This window comes from Nannobrachium achirus, assembly GCF_963921795.1.
Source record: "Nannobrachium achirus genome assembly, chromosome: 22".
Classification (NCBI taxonomy): Eukaryota; Metazoa; Chordata; class Actinopteri; order Myctophiformes; family Myctophidae; genus Nannobrachium; species Nannobrachium achirus.
In genome coordinates this window covers 40675742-40694066 of record NC_137829.1, presented here as the reverse complement: position 1 = coordinate 40694066, position 18325 = coordinate 40675742, and the positions used below count along the sequence as shown (strand labels likewise).

At 42.9% G+C, this 18325-nt stretch overlaps 1 protein-coding gene across 2 annotated transcripts in view; it reads right to left on the bottom strand.

Moving 5' to 3' along the window:
• Positions 1-18325, bottom strand: part of LOC308307894 (GTP-binding protein 8-like) — a 29369-nt gene that overhangs the window by 574 nt on the left and 10470 nt on the right. Inside the window, exons 6-8 of one of the 2 annotated variants that reach the window (XR_013963248.1) lie at positions 13220-13319; positions 9053-9171; positions 3191-3334 (exon numbers count right to left, since the gene is read on the bottom strand). Coding sequence is in view for 1 of the 2 variants with exons in the window: in XM_080753224.1 (XP_080609350.1) it covers positions 3244-3334; positions 9053-9171; positions 13220-13319 (310 nt within the window). In the remaining variant the exon portion in view is untranslated. Of the gene's footprint in view, positions 1-3057; positions 3335-9052; positions 9172-13219; positions 13320-18325 lie in introns of those variants that run through there. The other variant, XM_080753224.1, reaches the window with a different exon arrangement.

The window sequence follows — 18325 nt, the reverse complement described above, 5'->3', positions numbered from 1 at the left end:
GTGTGTGTGTCATCAGGAGTGCCAGCAGGCAGGTCCAATGACAGTAAAAGAGGAAAGGGACATTGTAAAAGATCCTGCATTTGTAACTTTTTAATATAGTGGTCCCATCTGGGTCAGAGTTTCCTGGCAGAGCCGGGCTAGATAAAGTTGCACCCATACGGACGGCAATTAAGAACACAATGAGATGAGAATGACACACATAGTTTTATCCTTTGATGTATCAAAGTTGAGACACGGTCATACAAAAACCCTTTCCAAACGGACCACAAGGACATCATTTAGTACAGCTTGCAATTGCAATGTTATCTAAAAAAAACATTTAGTATTCTTCCACAAATGGCAGAATTGGTATCTTTAACGTAAGGCCTGTTTATAGGCATTGTTAATTATTCTTTCCGTGTCACAGTATTTGGATCTAATGTCTAATGTGATTGCTTTCTTCATGGATTTGCTGCAGTGTTGTAGCTGAAAACATGTTTATTCTATTTTGTGTTAGATACCTTCTCTTAATACAATTATATTTATTATATTTTAATCCTGTAGCGAAGTCCATCTAATATGTGCTATTTTGTGTTTAATTGTCTAACTTGTTTATGAAGCACTTTGTAACTCTGTTTTGAAACATGCTTACAATAAAGGTTATTATTAAATGTGAGAAGTTAAAGGTAACTATTATTACATTATTTGTATTGAGTGGTGTAAGAAGCCGCCGTAAAATAATCAACTTCTAATTAGCCAACAATCAAAGATGCAAAACGTTCCTCTGTCAATCCGTCTTCAGTTTATTCATGTGTCTGTCATTCCCAGGGTTCTGTCATTTATTAAAAGCTTAAAGGGGAAATATTTAACACAAAAAGTTATTGAACAACCAACTCATACCATTAACCGCATATTTCACTTTTATTATCAAATAAAACAAGCCATTATCCCATAAAATGTACAGAACTAACATTCCATGTCGGAAAGTGATTGAAACGAATTATTCAGATCAACCATCATTAAATCAAGAAAACAGAGATCAAACACGTTAATCTCCTTTGTACAGTGTAGTCTGAGGTCATTATTCACTTATGCCATGTCCTTATGATTCTATACAGACATTCTGGGGAGAAGAATCTCCTTCAATGGACAGAACAGAGCAGAGAGGCAGAGCTGGCAGACATTTGAACATGATGATGAGTCTGAATCCACTGACCCATGTTGAAGTTCCACTCTGATGTTATTTTAGGAGGGCCATTCAAGCCGCAAGCAGAGCCTGCAGCACTGCCGTTGGGCGAGGTGGTAAAAATCACCACTCCTGAGTGAAATGTCTGGGGCTAAAGTCTGGTGCAACGCACATGTCCTGGACCTGGTGAGAGCAGGAGGGGCCCGGACAGGAGTAAATCCACAGAGCCTAGTCCTTCCAAGCGCCAGACTTCTTTCCCTAGTCTTGGCAGAGTAGTTCTGGAGTGGTGGAGTGACTGGTCCTGTCTTTCCCTAGTGGGACTGATCGTGGGTAGCTACTGGGACGTAAGTCGGGACTTGATCAACCCCGGCTGGGTCACCCAGGTGAGGGGTATGATCATAGGCGATTCTAGCCTCTTCCAGCAGGGGGTGCACGACCTCTATTACCTCATGCACGCGCGCGCAGCGCGTGCAATTGCGGATATTAGCGGTTTTGTAATGTTGTTTTAGCGGATTTCTGCAGTTAATTTTGTACCCAAATGTAACACAATATAAACAAAAAAAAGTGTAAAACAGGTGCTTCTTTTTCTAGACACCATATGTCTATCTATAGGATTTATTTACTTATTTTGCAGACAGAGGCAGCACAGCCAGGACATATAAAGCCAAACATCAAGTTAATCATCATTCATCAAGCAATCAAGCAGTCATTTACAGTGTCAAATAAGCATTTCACAAAAACAAATAGTAGACACATCCTTATTACACAATGAACTGCAGCCTCCGGGTTTTGGCACTTGCAAACCTTTCAATTATTTTCTGCACTTTAATTTCGTGTATTTTCTCAATCTGTAAAATGCCTATATCTGACACTCTTTTATCAGTCATGGTTGTCCGTAAATACGTTTTTAGTTGTCTCAAAGTAGAGAAACTGCGCTCAGCTGAAGCACTCGTAACTGGTATGGTGAGGTACAGTGTGTAGACGTGTTTTAATGTACCAAATGAATCAGAATTATGCATTCCCTTCTCTTGAAAAAAAGCAAGTTTCTTTTCAAACAGTGTCGTGTCCTCCATTTCTTTTTTTTTTGCGCACATTCTCTTCAATATAACGAAACAGTTGAAAAAAGCCTAAGGGAACATAATAGACTATGCACTTGGAGGGAGTACAACAGCATTGTGTAAACAGAGATGTGTCTTTATGTACCTGTCCTCCTGAAAGCTTGCTCGGCGTTCTCAGAACCAAAGGCCCGACATGGAAAGCAGAACGCCCGGTCATGGCGCACGCTATACTCCAGCCAGGCAAAATCTTTAAACCACTCCTTTCTGAATTTGCGTTGTTTTTCGCCAGCGGCCTTTAATGGACATTCTACATCTTCTGGCTGATATGGACCCAAAGCCAAAAACTGCTTGGCTTTATCCGGGCCATGGCAAGGGTCTCTTTCATGAACAAAGTTGGCTTCATTTGGCTCCTCTGGGTCTGGGCCTGGGGTAACAACAGTTGAGTCTGGAGTGGGGCTTGCTTGCTGTGGAGGAACCGGGGCCTCGGTCTCCGGCAACGGCGAGCCTTCCACAGTGATGTCGGTGGCTGGATCAATGCTGCTGCAAGCTCCGTCCACCTCCTCTGGTTCACGTTCATTAGCATTACTGTCAGTGTCGAGTGAACTACTAATACTTGCCCCTCCACCTCTCTTTTTGCGCACATTTTACAAATCACGATCACTGTTTTATTTAATAATTATAAAATAAAGTTACATTACAAAAAAAAAAAAAATCAAAATGGCCGCCTGGCGGCCAGGGGGTGCACGTGCACCCTAGGACACCCCTTAAAATCGCCTATGGGTATGATGTTGCGAGACCCGAAACCCCGATGAGCTTGGGCTACATCACTGAGGATACGTCCCAGGTGCATCCATGAGATGTTTTTTCGTTATAAGTAGACGGCAGACAATAACCAGGATATGATTGTGCATGTAAACATACACAATTATTTGTTTTCAAGGTTTGTGGGAAACATTTAAAGCTTCACCTGTGCAGTATTCCCTTGAATAGTGCATTTATTATACTCGGGTGGTCCTCAGGTCAGCTTGTACTGGTGGCTGCGAGCTTGAGGTTTGATGTAACGTGAGCGATGAAACACCTCAAGAGGTAGACACCTGAAAAGTTATGGGAGCTGGGAGAGAGAGAGAGAGAGAGAGAGAGACAGAAAGATCAGTTGCTGTTGATTTTTATTGCACTTGCACTTACACTCTTTAGTTGTATCTTGAGCTCGTGCGTGTGTGTACTAGGCCTAGGGCATTCACGAATAGTGATTTTTAGTATTCGAATTATTCGACCTCAAAGTATTCGAATAGTCGAATATTCGACAGGACTGGCCAAACTTTCAAATATTAAGTAAGCAAGAGGCCAACATTGGGAAGCTATTTTCACAATATTTATCTGCGGAACCGAGTCACATTAAATGTAATACCTACAATTCCAAGTGCTTGTCAGGGTGGGGGTCCCCAGTTCAATTATGTTTATTTTGGGGGTCACAGCCAAAAAATTGTTTGAGAACCCCTGGTATAGAGTATTAACAAATTCATCCACCAGGGGTAACCCATTCTTATGACTTCCTATCTAGCCAAGCTTTATAAACTATAGATTTTTTTAAAGAAATTAAAATAAGCGAATATTCGACTTCGGTGAACAAAGTCGAATAGTGACTTTGATATTCGAATATTCAAATATTCAAATATTTGGTGAATGCCCTAGTGTGTGTGTGTGTGTGTGTGTGTGTGTGTGTGTGTGTGTGTGTGTGTGTGTGTTGAGCCCCACCCTTCATGAAACAGGGGAGAGGATGGGAGAGAAAAATAGCGTGACTGACAGCAACGCCGTCCGTAGTAGAGCATGTCACCAGCTAAGGAACAATCATCCTGCTTGGAAACTGCTTGCTACCCGCTGTTTTACAAACTAACATCAAGTTTGGCGACTTGATCACATGGGAAGTGTCAAATAGTCCATTATAATCGGCTGCACCGCAATTATTAATTCATAATTTCAACCACACCATACCGACGTCGACAACTTAAATGATAAAGGATAGCCTATGTATCAAACACCACCCGATCTACTATGAACACACACACACGCATGCATGCATGCACACACGCATGGTGGGATAGGTCAGAATATATATATTCTTTTAATAGAAATTCTGTTCCAAAAGCTATCATCCAGGTTTGTCATCCAAAATCTGGCAATACATTTACTAGGATACCTAGTATGGGTGCAACTACATTTTAGAGGATACCTAATATGGGTGTAATGTTTGTTTATTCTCTATTTTGCGTTTATAGGAAGTAATACAAAAAAGGAATTTTAGGGACTTTTTATACGGTGGCTCCCATTCACGGCCGTTCAAAGTCGTGTCTTTCACGTGGAGAAGACAAAATACAACCGCGATGATCTGTGTGCAAGCATGGTGTCGCCGCAGGAAGTGGGCTATCGGTTACCTGGACGTGATAATGGGGCTGCAGCACTACGCGGGGGTAATCGTTATCCCGTTCCTGGACGTGTTAGGCATGAAGGCATCCCATGTGTTAATAGAATTATAGTCGTTTTAGTCACTTTTACACATCCCTAACGCATGCACGCATATGCTGGGGGACTGATTGAAGACGAGATGTCAACATGCCTCCTCTATTCTGTCCAGCTGCTGGTTTACCTGTTGCATAGTCTCGCGTGGCCAGACTGTTGCCTGCGCGATTTGGTCAAATGCTCCCGGCATACAGTCTGGCGCACCGGGGAAGAAACGGCGAGTGCGAGATTAAGCGGAAGTGAACCCCCCACGTCACTTCCGTTTCAGTCTCACATCACACATATTTATCATTATATAAATAAAAATCATATAAGCATGTTTAGCTTGCTGCTTAGCAGAAATGACATTTTAAAATATATTTTTTTGAACGTTAATGCCCGTTTTCGATACTCGCCGTTCGGGAGCTGCTGTTCCAGACTCTATACAGCATTCAGAGATTGTAGAATAGTTGTCTGGCTACGCGAGACTACCTGTTGCACAATCTTTAATGAGATCTTACAGTGACGACACGTAATTCATGTTGACGGCAATTAATGATAACGGTGTTGTATCATTTGTTGGCAGCACCAACGTTCCACACGTTAATATGTCACCTGTGAATTAACACAGCGAAAGAGGAGTTCAATGAGTTTGTGTCACGTTACTCCTCGTCTCTGAGCGAAGCAAAACCTTTTTGTGGAGTTAAAATGTGTTGGTGGATGCGAGGGCACTCCCCATCCTACATATAATTTTAGAGATCGGTCAGTCGTAGGTCAGTCACAAATGCATTTCTACCTTTATCTCTTCAGCAACTGATCCCAATTTTCACATTTTTCATTGGCCATTAGCATTAGACAGAGGCTGACGGAGCCCGATTTCCATTTTCACCAAATTCAAGCTATTTCTTCGCGTTTTTATACCACTTCTGTTCAACTCAACTTCAGCCTGTTGTCAGGGCAACGGTCCGTTCCTCCAGGCCATGGGATCTGTAACCCCACACCCACCAATCTCACAGTTAGGAATGTTGCAGTCTCTCTCTCTCTCTCTCTCTCTCTCTCTCTCTCTCTCTCTCTCTCTCTCTCTCTCATGTGGTTTGCCTGCATGCACGGGTCACTCATGCACCGGGTGCATTTGATGTGTGTCTTATCTTCCGACGGGTATGGCAAAATTATGTAGAGCAAGCGCATTCTCACGCACGCACCAGTTACAGTTACTTTCTCCATAACCCACACTCTGCACATATATTGGAGCACATATCTTCAAACGGGTAAGGTCTAGTGCAAAATAAACTATGAATGAGGCTTATACAAGTGCTACCGCCTACGCAGTTGAGTGGATATTTTTTGGGGGGATTAAAATGATTGAAACATCGTTCTTCACGGTTCACAGCAAAGAAAGTTAGACCATAACACTTTATTTCCTTATTTGCAGCTGGATCAAGTAACTTGGCTTTATTCTTGAGGACATGGTCTTACTTGTAGTGTGTGTGTGTGTGTGTGTGTGTGGTATGATGCGGTTGAAGAATTAATAATTGCGGTGCAGTCTAATAGACCAGGGGCAACCGATTGTGAACCAGGGACCACCACCCTCCCTGTCTAAGAATGAACCTGCAGACCACTGTTGTGTTGGGCGGGCAGTGGTGGAAAAAGTACTCAAATGCTTAATGTAGAAATACTCGTCAAGAATAGAGAATGACACTTTGTATCAGCCAGATACAACACTTTGTGATGCAGCATGATGAGTCATATGATGCAAAATGCATCATCATTCATTCTGAAATACTAAAATATCTCAAAACACATATTGAACACAAAAAATAACTCAGGATTGTGTTGATCTTGTCCCAAACAACAATAAAATAAGATCTGCTTGTCCCAGAGGTGAACTGGCCCTTTAACACATCTGGTGCCAACCCCGAGTTTCCCGAGTTTGTATTGATACCAACGCTGTGCCAACCCCGAGTTTCCCGAGTTTGGGCCGTTTTTGAAAAAAAAAAACAATTGCACAATTACATGGAAGTCTATGGTAACCATGGCAACGCGAGACATTGAAGAGAAAAAATCATTGCAACATAAGTGTTAAGTAGCAGGTAAAGCGAGCAGAATGCACACCGCAACAGGCGTCAATAACGATTTCGCAATTACAGGGCGGGCAGCGCTCTGTCTGGATTCGTCTATGGGCAGGTGTGGCGCATGAAATGTTGCATGAAATGATCGGCGTAGCATACGTTCAATCGCTGGTACGTTTCACCTTCACTGTAGCATGTGCATACGTGCAAGTGTGCATTTGTGTGTGTGCCTGACATGCAGGCCACGTTAGTAAAAAACGGTGTCGGAAAATTCAATATTACAGTAGGTGGAATATGGAGTAAATGGCAGTCATTGCAATGTCCCCAGAAGTTCATTGTGTGTGTGTGTGTGTGTGTATGTGTGTGTGTGTGTGGGGGGGGGGGGGGTAGTAGTAGTAGAAAGTAGTAGCTCTGCAGGGGTTTTCTTATCAGCTTGCTATCAGTGTCATCAGTGTTATCTTCATCCACACTTGACACACCCGTCCTTCAGCCAGACGACATCGACCTTGTACACCGCGCGCGCACGGTTGAAGGACAGGTGTGTCGTGTAGTCTGTACTCCATGCTGGACCATTTCTATAAAATAAAATAAAATCTCTGGCATCTGGCCTGTACACCACCCTTTCTGACTGTGTGTGTGGTGTGTCTGTGGTGTGTGCGTGCGTGCGTGAGAGAGAGTATGGCGTGCGTGTGTGACATAGTCCTGTTATCTTATCTCGTTTGATCGCAGATATCCATCTGACCTGATGGATATCCTTAACACCATATACTGTACTGCACTGTCATCACACTTCCAGTAACAGCAGCAACTGTGATGAGAAATCATTTCTATATCTCTGCGCCACTGCATTTGTCTTCCCTCTCAGTTGTCCTACAGTCTGTCTCTCCTACACTGTCTCCCTCTCAGCCGTCATATCATGTGTCTCTCCTACACTGTCTCCCTCTCAGCTGTCATATCATGTGTCTCTCCTACACTGTCTCCCTCTCAGCTGTCATATCATGTGTCTCTCCTACACTGTCTCCCTCTCAGCTTTCCTACTGTTTGTCTCTCCTACACGTCTCCCTTTCAGTTTTCCTACTGTCTGGGGGGAGTTTAACCGGTAGGATCGTAGCTGCATTTGGAAGGATCACGTTATTCCACCCAGTTCCTTTCCCCTCCATCAGGTGCCCCGGCTGACCAAGGGGAGGCATTATAGAGACCAGGAATGAAAACATGTTTTTTGTAAGGCTACCTATCCTAGGGGAAACGGGGAAAACATGCACACTCCACACAGAAAGGTCCTTTCACCAAGCCCACCTAGGGTATGGGCAGATTGGGCACTGATGATGCGGAGGAGAGAACACGCCCCCTGTGCCCACAGCATCCCCGGTGGGAATCAAAATGAGGCGACAGCACTACTGACCCCTACTTTTGAATTTGTATTTTTACTCAGGTACATTTTGAATTCCACACTTTTACGCCCACCTCACCGCTTATCACTACATAGGGTGGAGTCGCTCACAGTAGCTGACAGAGTACAGCATCTTGCAATGGGCCTGGTGTACAAGATACTCTACACCACCAAGATACCCATGTACCTGACAAAATAATTCCTAAACGTCAAGGATGTCCGCAATTACAACACCAGAGGCAGCTCCACAAATCACGTTCAACCCAGATTTGACTCGAAAAAAAGGCTCAAATTCGTTCTCCTGCTATACCACTAAGATGTGGAACGCCTTACCGCAAGCCCTAAAGGAGTGTAAATCCCTAACCTCCTTCAAAATCTGTATGAAAAGTCACAGAAGGCTGCTACTCGAAACTTGTAATAGTGAATAGTCTAAGGCTAAGCCTATACTTACCTCCCCTTTTCCACTGTAAATATCTCCCCTTTCTTTTCATTTTATTTCCCCTTTTTCTTCTTTTTGAATGCTTTTTCCCTTTTGTTACGGATGATATCCTATGCAAAGTACTGGGTTCTATCCGTCTGTCTATCTTATATGAGATACATAAAGTGGTATCGGTGTAAATAAGCCGGAAAACTTACTAGGATCTCCTTTTAGTTGACCTTGTACCAGTGATTTGTCATGGAACTGTACTTTTTCCTAGGCAACCTTCTAATAAATTCTTCAATCAATTAATCAATCAAAATAAAGTATTTCTACATTGCAGTATTTGAAGAACTTGAGTATGTTTTCCCACCATTGACTATCACTTTAAGTGAGGCTGTGGGTCTGCTCCTCTAAGGATTATGATTCTTCAGATCAGTTTCGAGTCGGTCCTACCTGACCAGGAAGGGTTGAGGGAAACATCCTGTCGTCTGAGTCTTTAAAAGCTCCTGCAGTTCCAACAGGTTGGAGAGCAGAGCCCCTCGTGTCACCTTGTCGGTTTTAGTCACCACCACCTGGACACATGACAGGAACATTCATTCATTCACCACCACCTGGACACATGACAGGAACATTCATTCATTCAAGGTCTTTACACACTGGCGAAAAAGCGACCCAAAATTTCAAAGTATCCGCCTGACACTTTTTCCTAGGGCTGTCACGATATGACATCTTACATGACGATTAATTGTCACTAAAATAATTGGCGATTAACGATTTAATTGTGTGTTTTGCCGTTGATAATTACATTTCTGTTTGGCTTTTAGGCTTTGAAGTTGTACATGGTAGATATGACACATAACCTAAATATACAAAGTAATTACTGACTTACTACTTAAAAAATAACTTTGATAGTGGAAATAGCCGATCTACAAGCTCACAACGCGTCGCGATGCGACGCGTTGTGAGCTTGTAGATCTGCTATTTCCACTATTTCGGACATTTTTCAACATTCACGATTATGACGATTATGACAAAATAATTGCGATAATGTCAAATAATCACGATTAGACGATTATGTAATAATTGTGACAGCCCTACTTTTTCCCATACACACCAAAGTGCGACACGAATATGTGTCTAAAATCCGCCTAATTGAATAAAGTTATCTGTTGTGCGCATTGTTTGGGGCTGGCTCACACAACCCATCACATCACATCACAGCAGAGAGGAAACCACAGGTTCACCGTTCCCCCACAGCAGACAGGCTGTCAGCAGCAGCATTTACTTGAGTACTGTACTTGTAGGTACTTGTACTTGAGTAGGCCTACGTCCAATTTTAGTATTTAGTAGCCTATACTTTTCCTTATTCCACTACATTTCGGATCCTATTGCAATGTTTTATCCAATATTCAGCAGATATAGATTATAATAAAACATACATAAACCTTACTTTTACCGGTAAGAAATTTGAGTACTTTTTCCACCACTGACGGCAATACTAGCAAGCAGCCACACACAGACGAGACGACACGGAGAAGCAGAAACACTGTACCCCTCGGGCTCAATGCAAAGGGATGGTCCCTCAACCAGGTTCTCTCTCTTTAACCCATTTAGGCCTAGAATTATTGAATGCTTTAACCAGTGAAAAATAGCAGATATACAAGCTCACAGCACGGCACCGAGTGCCGCGCTGCGAGCTTGTAGATCTGCTATTTTTGAAAAAAGTCGTGAAAATGTGTGCAAATCTTTGAATATATGTATTTTCAAAGCGAACGTTTGTAACTCAAATTTTGCTTCTGGGGGGTCCCTGGAACTACATATTTTGAGATGGGGGTCCGTGGCCAAATAAATATCAGTTTGGGGGTCCTTCACATGAAAAGGTTTGAGAACCACTGACATAGTAGTCTCTCAAGAAAAGACTAACTGAGCTCCCGTTAAGTGAAAAGGACCTTTTCTTTGACGATGGCTGGCCAGATTGCTGACATAGAAACATAGGTTTTTCAAAAAATCTTAGAAGGATTCAAAAGACACTTATAGAATCGAGTCAAAATTCTAATTTTCACGATTTTTCAAAAATAGCAGATCTACAAGCTCGCAGCGCGGCACTCGGTGCCGCGCTGTGAGCTTGTATATCTGCTGATTTTCAATAGTTAAAACATAAAATAATTATACACAAAATGTGTACCCAAAATGTGTACTCTAAATGGGTTAAATAGGATAGTTAGCTTGAATTGATACAAAGAGAGAGAGGAGTTCGCCTGAGAATGTTCACTAAATTGGAAACAAGAACGGATAAATAACAGCCACTTTTTCGAAATTTGCAGTCGGTGTGGAAAATTGCATTGACTTTATAAGGTTTTAAATAAAAAGCAAATGATTCGCAATTCGCTAATTCGCCCCCGGTGTGTAAAGACCTTAACACCTGCAAAATGACAGGAACATTACAATACATTTAAATAGTAAAACACCTGCACAATGACAGTATTATTACAATGTAATTTAAAACATTTTAGAAGACAAAATAGCTAAATGCATAATGCTATTACTTATAGTTATTATATACTGTTTATTATTAACATTATTAATACAAAGGGAACAACATGCAATTTGTGGGATGCTTGGACAATAACGACCCACTCTTTTACACCTGCACATTTGTGCTGTGACAAATAAAGTGGGCGTTCTTTGCATTACATACAGTGAAAAAATAAAGTGCAGCAGAAATAACAAGTTCCGTTGAATTAATATTGCTTATCAGAACAGAAGCATGAGCAGAAGAGACCTAAGGGTCTGTCAAGTCATTTCTGTTAAATCCACAGTTCAGAAAATAAGCACCTCTATTGACATCTACTGGTCATTTAAACACACTGCAGATTGCATTGTCAATTCTTTGACCGATTTGAAAACTATTCAAGAATTTAGTTCCTTCTTCTACAGGCAGCGGGCACCGGCCCTGTAGAAAATTAGCTGTGGACAGACAGGCACGCACAGCCAAATTCAAGAGTCTCCCGGCGGAGTTTAATCATAGTCATTTTAAAAGGTATTACTGTTATCAGTGATGTTACTAGGTTTTCAATGTAATGGGTCCCGGGACCCACAGGTGGTCATTCAAATGGGTCCCAGAAAAGTTTTATGAGTCCTCAATACAATGTTTTCGAGCGCTGTGAGCTTGTAGATCGGCTATTTTCAAAATGTTTGCCTATTTCTTATATTTATTTTACAATTTGGCTAATGTTTGAACTTAGAACTACTAAAACTACTAAAACATGTGCCCCTAATGAATTTGGGCGCTCAAAATGGCGTCGGACATCGGTGGAATCAAAACGTTTCTATCGCCTGTTTAAGACTTTCTACGTGGATTGTATTTGTGTTAACGTAGGGTAAAGTAGGATGCTTTCACCCATGAACAATGGTGGTGTCTGTGGAATTTTAAAATGTTTTTATTTTACCGCGACCCGGTAAATTATTTTAACATGGACTCCAATGGAGGCGCATCCCCGGGACCCCAGGACCATGACATGAATGAGTCTCTGGGCGACTTGAATGAGTTTTTGATGTGGGATGTGCACGTAATGACATCAATTCGGAACCATGTATCAAGCTACTGTTTTAGCACTGAGGTTTAATCATCCACAGACCCTGTTATGCCACCGTCTTTAGCCGAGGTCAATTTGTTAATAACCGAAGAGCATGAATATTTAAGTGCACAGACACTTCATCATAACCGTTTCAGAGGCGGCAGGTTTTAAATAGCTGAGTGGGCTGAGCATTCAACATTCATCTGCTGCCGACACCATGGTGGGGTAGAGAAGAGAGGAGAGGATTGTTTAAAGATTTTTTTGTAATTACTCAAAGTGTTGCATAGCAGTGGTGCATCACGTTACAACACATTGTGAGCTAGTAGATCTTTTTGTATATATTTTTTTTAAATAAGATTATCTGTTGCAAGGCTATATTATCATCCAAAGGATGCCTAGTATGGGTGTAATATAATTTATTTATTCTCTATTTTGCGTTAACAGGAAGGAATTAACCCATTTAGGCCTAAATAGCAGATATACAAGCTCACAGCGCGGCACCGAGTGCCGCGCTGCGAGCTTGTAGATCTGCTATTTTTGAAAAAAGTCGTGAAAATGTGTGCAAATCTTTGAATATATGTATTTTCAAAGCGAACGTTTGTAATTCAAATTTAGCTTCTGGGTGGTCCCTGGAACTAAATATTTTGAGATGGGGGTCTGTGGCCAAATAAATATCAGTTTGGGGGTCCTTCACATGAAAAGGTTTGAGAACCACTGACATAGTAGTCTCTCAAGAAAAGACTAACTGAGCTCCCGTTAAGTGAAAAGGACCTTTTCTTTGACGATGGCTGGCCAGATTGCTGACATAGAAACATAGGTTTTTCAAAAAACCTTAGAAGGATTCAAAAGACACTTATAGAATCGGGTCAAAATTCAAATTTTCACGATTTTTCAAAAATACCAGATATACAAGCTCGCAGCGCGGCACTCGGTGCCGCGCTGTGAGCTTGTATATCTGCTATTTTTCAATAGTTAAAGCATAAAATAATGATACACAAAATGTGTACCCGTTCTGAATGGGTTTACAAAATAGTCTCCGTACCACATACGGTCGTCTGACCTCCTCACACATCTCCAAGGCGATAAGGTCGGCCTTCTGGACGCCAACACTGCCGTCCACCAGTAGGAACGTCCTCACCAGGCTGAAACAACAAAGAACAAGTAGGCCTTTGTCAGATTGAATGTATGCGTTGTGTGTTGGCATCTTTTTTTCTTTTCCTTTTTTGTACAAAGCAATAATCTCTTCTCTTGACTTTTCTGACCGTTCCTTAGACTTAGCCATGTTTCTAACCGAATCAATCAATCTAATCACTGTCAACAAATCAACAAACTTCTAGTCAGACCAGGTTGCACACCTGATGCAACTATTTAAGCCCTTGATTGGTCGATTGCAGTTGATTACACATATTTTCAGGTGTGCTTAAGAGCTGAATAATTTATGAAAAGAAAAAACAGAAAAAAACAACAACAACACTACAAATATTACTTTTGTTGAGCTATTTACATTGTTCTTGTATGATTTATTTCTTTGTTCAGTTGACAGTTTGTGAAGCCAATAAACCAGATTTGTAGGGGGGGTTGAATAATTTTGAGCACAAAGGAACTTTCAAAAAACAAAACAAAAAAAAAAGCATACACATTTGAAACTTGGAGATACAAGGTTTCTGCCCGATAGTGACGATATACAACCCTAGCAGTAGCCTAGTTCCAGACCTTGAATCGCTAGCCACACACCTTTAAAATGTTGTTTTGGCGATTCAGGGGTCTAGAATTGCTCTCATTGACAGTGATGTTACTAGGTTTTCAATGTAATGGGTCCCGGGACCCACAGGTGGTCATTCAAATGGGTCCCAGAAAAGTTTTATGAGTCCTCAATACAATGTTTTCGGGCGCTGTGAGCTTGTAGATCGGCTATTTTCAAAATGTTTGCCTATTTCTTATATTTATTTTACAATTTGGCTAATGTTTGAACTTAGAACTACTAAAACATGTAACCCTAATGAATTCGGGCCGCAAAATGGCGTCGGACGTCGGTGGAATCAAAACATTGACGTTTCTATCGCCTGTTTAAGACTTTCTACGTGGATTTTATTTGTGTTAACGTAGGGTAAAGTAGGATGCTTTCACCCATGAACAATGGTGGTGTCTGTGGAATTTTTAGATGTTTTTCTTTTACCGCGACCCGGTAAATAATTTTAACATGGACTCTAGAGGTCTTCACGGGTCCAATTTGAACTACCCGAACCCAAAAGGACCCGGGGGAAATGGACCCGGACCCATATGGCCCCGTCTATCATTTGGAATTTGAGAACCGTTACCCGATCAGCCCCGAGACGTGATGGATCCGATCCGAACGGCCCCGCCTGTTATTAGAAAAATTGGATCCGAAACCCGAGCAGAACGGGAGATCCGAGACCCGAACCTGTCACCCCGAAATGAAAGAATGCCAACGTTATTATATTAACACATCTGTTGCCATGGCTTATTTCTGTCTGTACTGTGCTCTTGCCATGTTTTTGACCAACTTCGAAGACAGCCTCCGCATTCAGTTTTATCGTGACAAAATCACACAACACATCGAATGAAAGAGGAGATTCTCTAGTTTCACCCGGTCCAAGAACCATGTTTCTACGATGTTCGCTTCTGTATTTATAGGCCAGACAAAAAAAAAAACGGCCAAAAATGACCCCTTTTTAGACCTTGTTTTGAGAAAAATAGCTTTTAGTGAATGATACTGTATCAGGCTGAAAACTCACTTGATCTTTTTAGCTTTGATTTCAATGACTTCAATATTGTATTTACAGTATTTTTCCTTCAAAGAAATACAAAAGAATAAGACAAATAAGTGTTTTTTATTTTGTTTCTTTACCGTTTTCAATCAAGTGTATTCTTGCTAGTTCAGTGTTTCTCTGGCTTGTTCACATTGTTTCTCACATTGTGTGTCTGCGCGCGTGCATGCGTGCGCCTGTACGTGTGCACGTTCACAGTTCAGAGTCTGCATGCATGCTCGTGTGCGTGTGCATGTGCATGTTCACAGTTCAGAGGCTGCGTGCGTGCACGTGCGAGTTGAGATGAGGCCGGTCAGAAACAGCAGGCAGGCCAAGGAAAGTTTTCAGTTCTCCAAAGGGAAGTCAGCAGGCTCCTCTGCACGAACCACTACCTATAAATATAGAAAAATAAAATCCATTTACAATACAATACAATGTGTCTCACACACACGCACGCACGCACGCACGCACGCACGCACACACACACACACACTATTTCTCTCTCCCCTCCCTCTCTCTCTCACACACACACAACAATAAATACTTTTTCTCTCTCTCTCTTCCTCCTTCCTCTTTCTCTCACACACAATACATTCTCACTCTCTCACTCACACACACACACACACACACACACACACACACACACACACACACACACACACACACACACACACACACACACACACACACACACACACACACACACACACACACACACACACACACACACACACACACACACACACACACACAATACATTTCTCTCTAACCCTCTCTCACACAATCAATCACACAGTCAATTCAATGGAGCTTTATCCTCCCTCCCTTTCTTTCTTTCTCTCACACACACACACACACACACACACACACACACACACACACACACACACACACACACACACACACACACACACACACACACACAAACACAATAAACACATTTATCTATCCCTCCAGCCCTCTCTCTCTCTCCCCCTCCCAGATGGGAGGAAAAAAAACACAAATCAATTTACACCTTTAGCCTAAAAGTTTTAGCAGACACATTTATCCTACCCAGAGCGATTTAGATTATAAAAAATAAATTGATTCATCTGACGATTATATAGGCTATATATATATAAAATACAAACTCACTGGAAAGTTGTGGTCTGGGTCTCTGGGAATGGGATGTGTGCCTTCGATCTCGCTGTGGTTTCCACTCTTCACCGAGTCAGTCAGGGGACTACACAACGCCTCCCCATGCGAGGCGTTGTGTGCTTGTAGATCGGCTGGCGTTGTGTGCTTGTAGATCGGCTGTTTTAGACTGCGTCTTCTGAGAGCTGAATGGACTCGCGTTAGCGACTGGTTCCGCGCACCACCGCGACCAGCTGCTGTTGTTAGCGCCACCGTCTTTGAAGGAGGTGACATTGTTGTAATGAAATAGAACACGTTTTTTTGTCACAGTGACCCACTAACAGGACATTCACAGCAGCCCGTGATAGACTAGAGTGTGTTGTGATGATGATGATGATGATGATGATGAAGAATATGTTGTTTGTCACCGCGACCGACTAATTCTTGTGGGGGTCCGCTCACTATCCCGACGGGCCGCTGTTCCGGCTAGCGTGGGCAGGTTTTTAGTTACTGAGGTAAGGTTACTGAGGTGATGATGAACCACAATCGTTTGGAGTGGACCAGGAGGAACCAGGACATCACGGCGTGCGGACAATCGGTCCGGCCGACGGCTAAGCAGCGTGAGGACCGGGACATCACGGTGCGTGATCGGGACATCGTGGTACGTTGACCAGGACGACTTGACGGCGACCCGCGAAGGAGCCGTATCACGGCGTTTGGAACCGAACCGGCCCGGCTCCGCGTCACCGTTTGGAAGAGCCTGCCCGCTTGGAGTTGATCGGCGTCTAGAGAACCGAACCGGCCCGGCACCGCAACGCCGCTTGGAGAAGACTGCCCGTTTGGAGTTGATCGGGGACGGGGAGAACCGGCCCGGCGACGCGGCGGCGGCACCGCAGCCAGCACGTTTGAGCCACTTACCCAGCGAACTATCACCGTTTGCCGTTTGGAGCAGTCTGCACCGTTGGAGTTGATTGAGCAGAGCTCAAACGGTGATCATGATGATGATGAGTAAAATGGATAGTCCCGCTGCTGTTGTAGCGCAGCGTCGCCATCTTTGATGGTGAAGTAGAAATTACAGCGACCCACTCGTTTGTTTGATGTGATGATGAAGCTGCAGAATAATGTAACGATAGGCAGGCAGACTAGAGTTGTTGGTGGGTGATGATCACAACACAAGTAGATAGTGTGTCACAAACACACACCCTGGCTGGCTTGCTTCAGTCCATTGGTTTCACTTCAGCAGGGGGTACACTAATCTGACAATGGCGCCATCGTGTGTAATAAAGGTGAAATTGACTAGCCTGGACCTTTTATATATACTCTATGGCCTGGACGCACTGAAAAGCATTTCGTCATAGCGAGTTATTATGAATTTCATATTTGAGCCATTTGAGCCATGGTTTAGCAATATTGTGGTTCATGGGAAGCATTTGTCTTTGTTTTTGGTCACATTACTTGTTGAATATGTGATTTCTGACTTATTTTTTATCACAGAAGCAACAAACTTTGTAACAAGATGGGTGAGAGTGTAATTAACCTAATTAAGTAATTAAGGCCAAACTCGGGAAACTCGGGGTTGGCACAGCGGTCTATTTGAAAACAAACTCGGGAAACTCGGGGTTGGCACCATATGTGTTAAGAGTTGTATCAGACATATTTCTTACCTAACGTCGCCACGGTGCTGCTGTTGCTGTCAGCGGCGCTGTGCCTCTCGCCAAAAGATGATCTTTTCCCAGACCAGTAAGTCAATGCGGACAGTTTGTAAATACAAATAAATCCATGTTTTTATTCCTTCTTCTTTGGCTAGCCAATGCTAATGCTATCGTTTTCTGTCGCATGTGTTGTTCATTATATCTTTCTGCTTTGAGTGTCCATTTTGCTCTGCAGAGCATGACAACACGCAATGACAACTCCATTGTAAACCGTTAACCAAAACGTTACGTTAATATCTTTGATAATAATAACAATCCAACTGATACAGTCAGTGTTGTTGTGACTGAGTGAGTCAGTTCTCACAACCAATGCAACAGATTACATGCTGCATCTTTAGTGCCATCGTGTGGCGTTATCTATTTGGTGCAGTTGTTGCGTTCGCTTTCACTTCAATCTCGGCCTGTCTCGGCTCCACTCGGGTAACAGGAGATACCCGGGGAACCGGGGCAGACGGCCCCGGCCCCGGCCCGCCCCGCGGTAAAAGCTCGAAAACGGCCCCGTTACCCGGCTCGGGGCGGTTCGGATCGCGGGTAATTTCGGATCTCGGGCAGGTC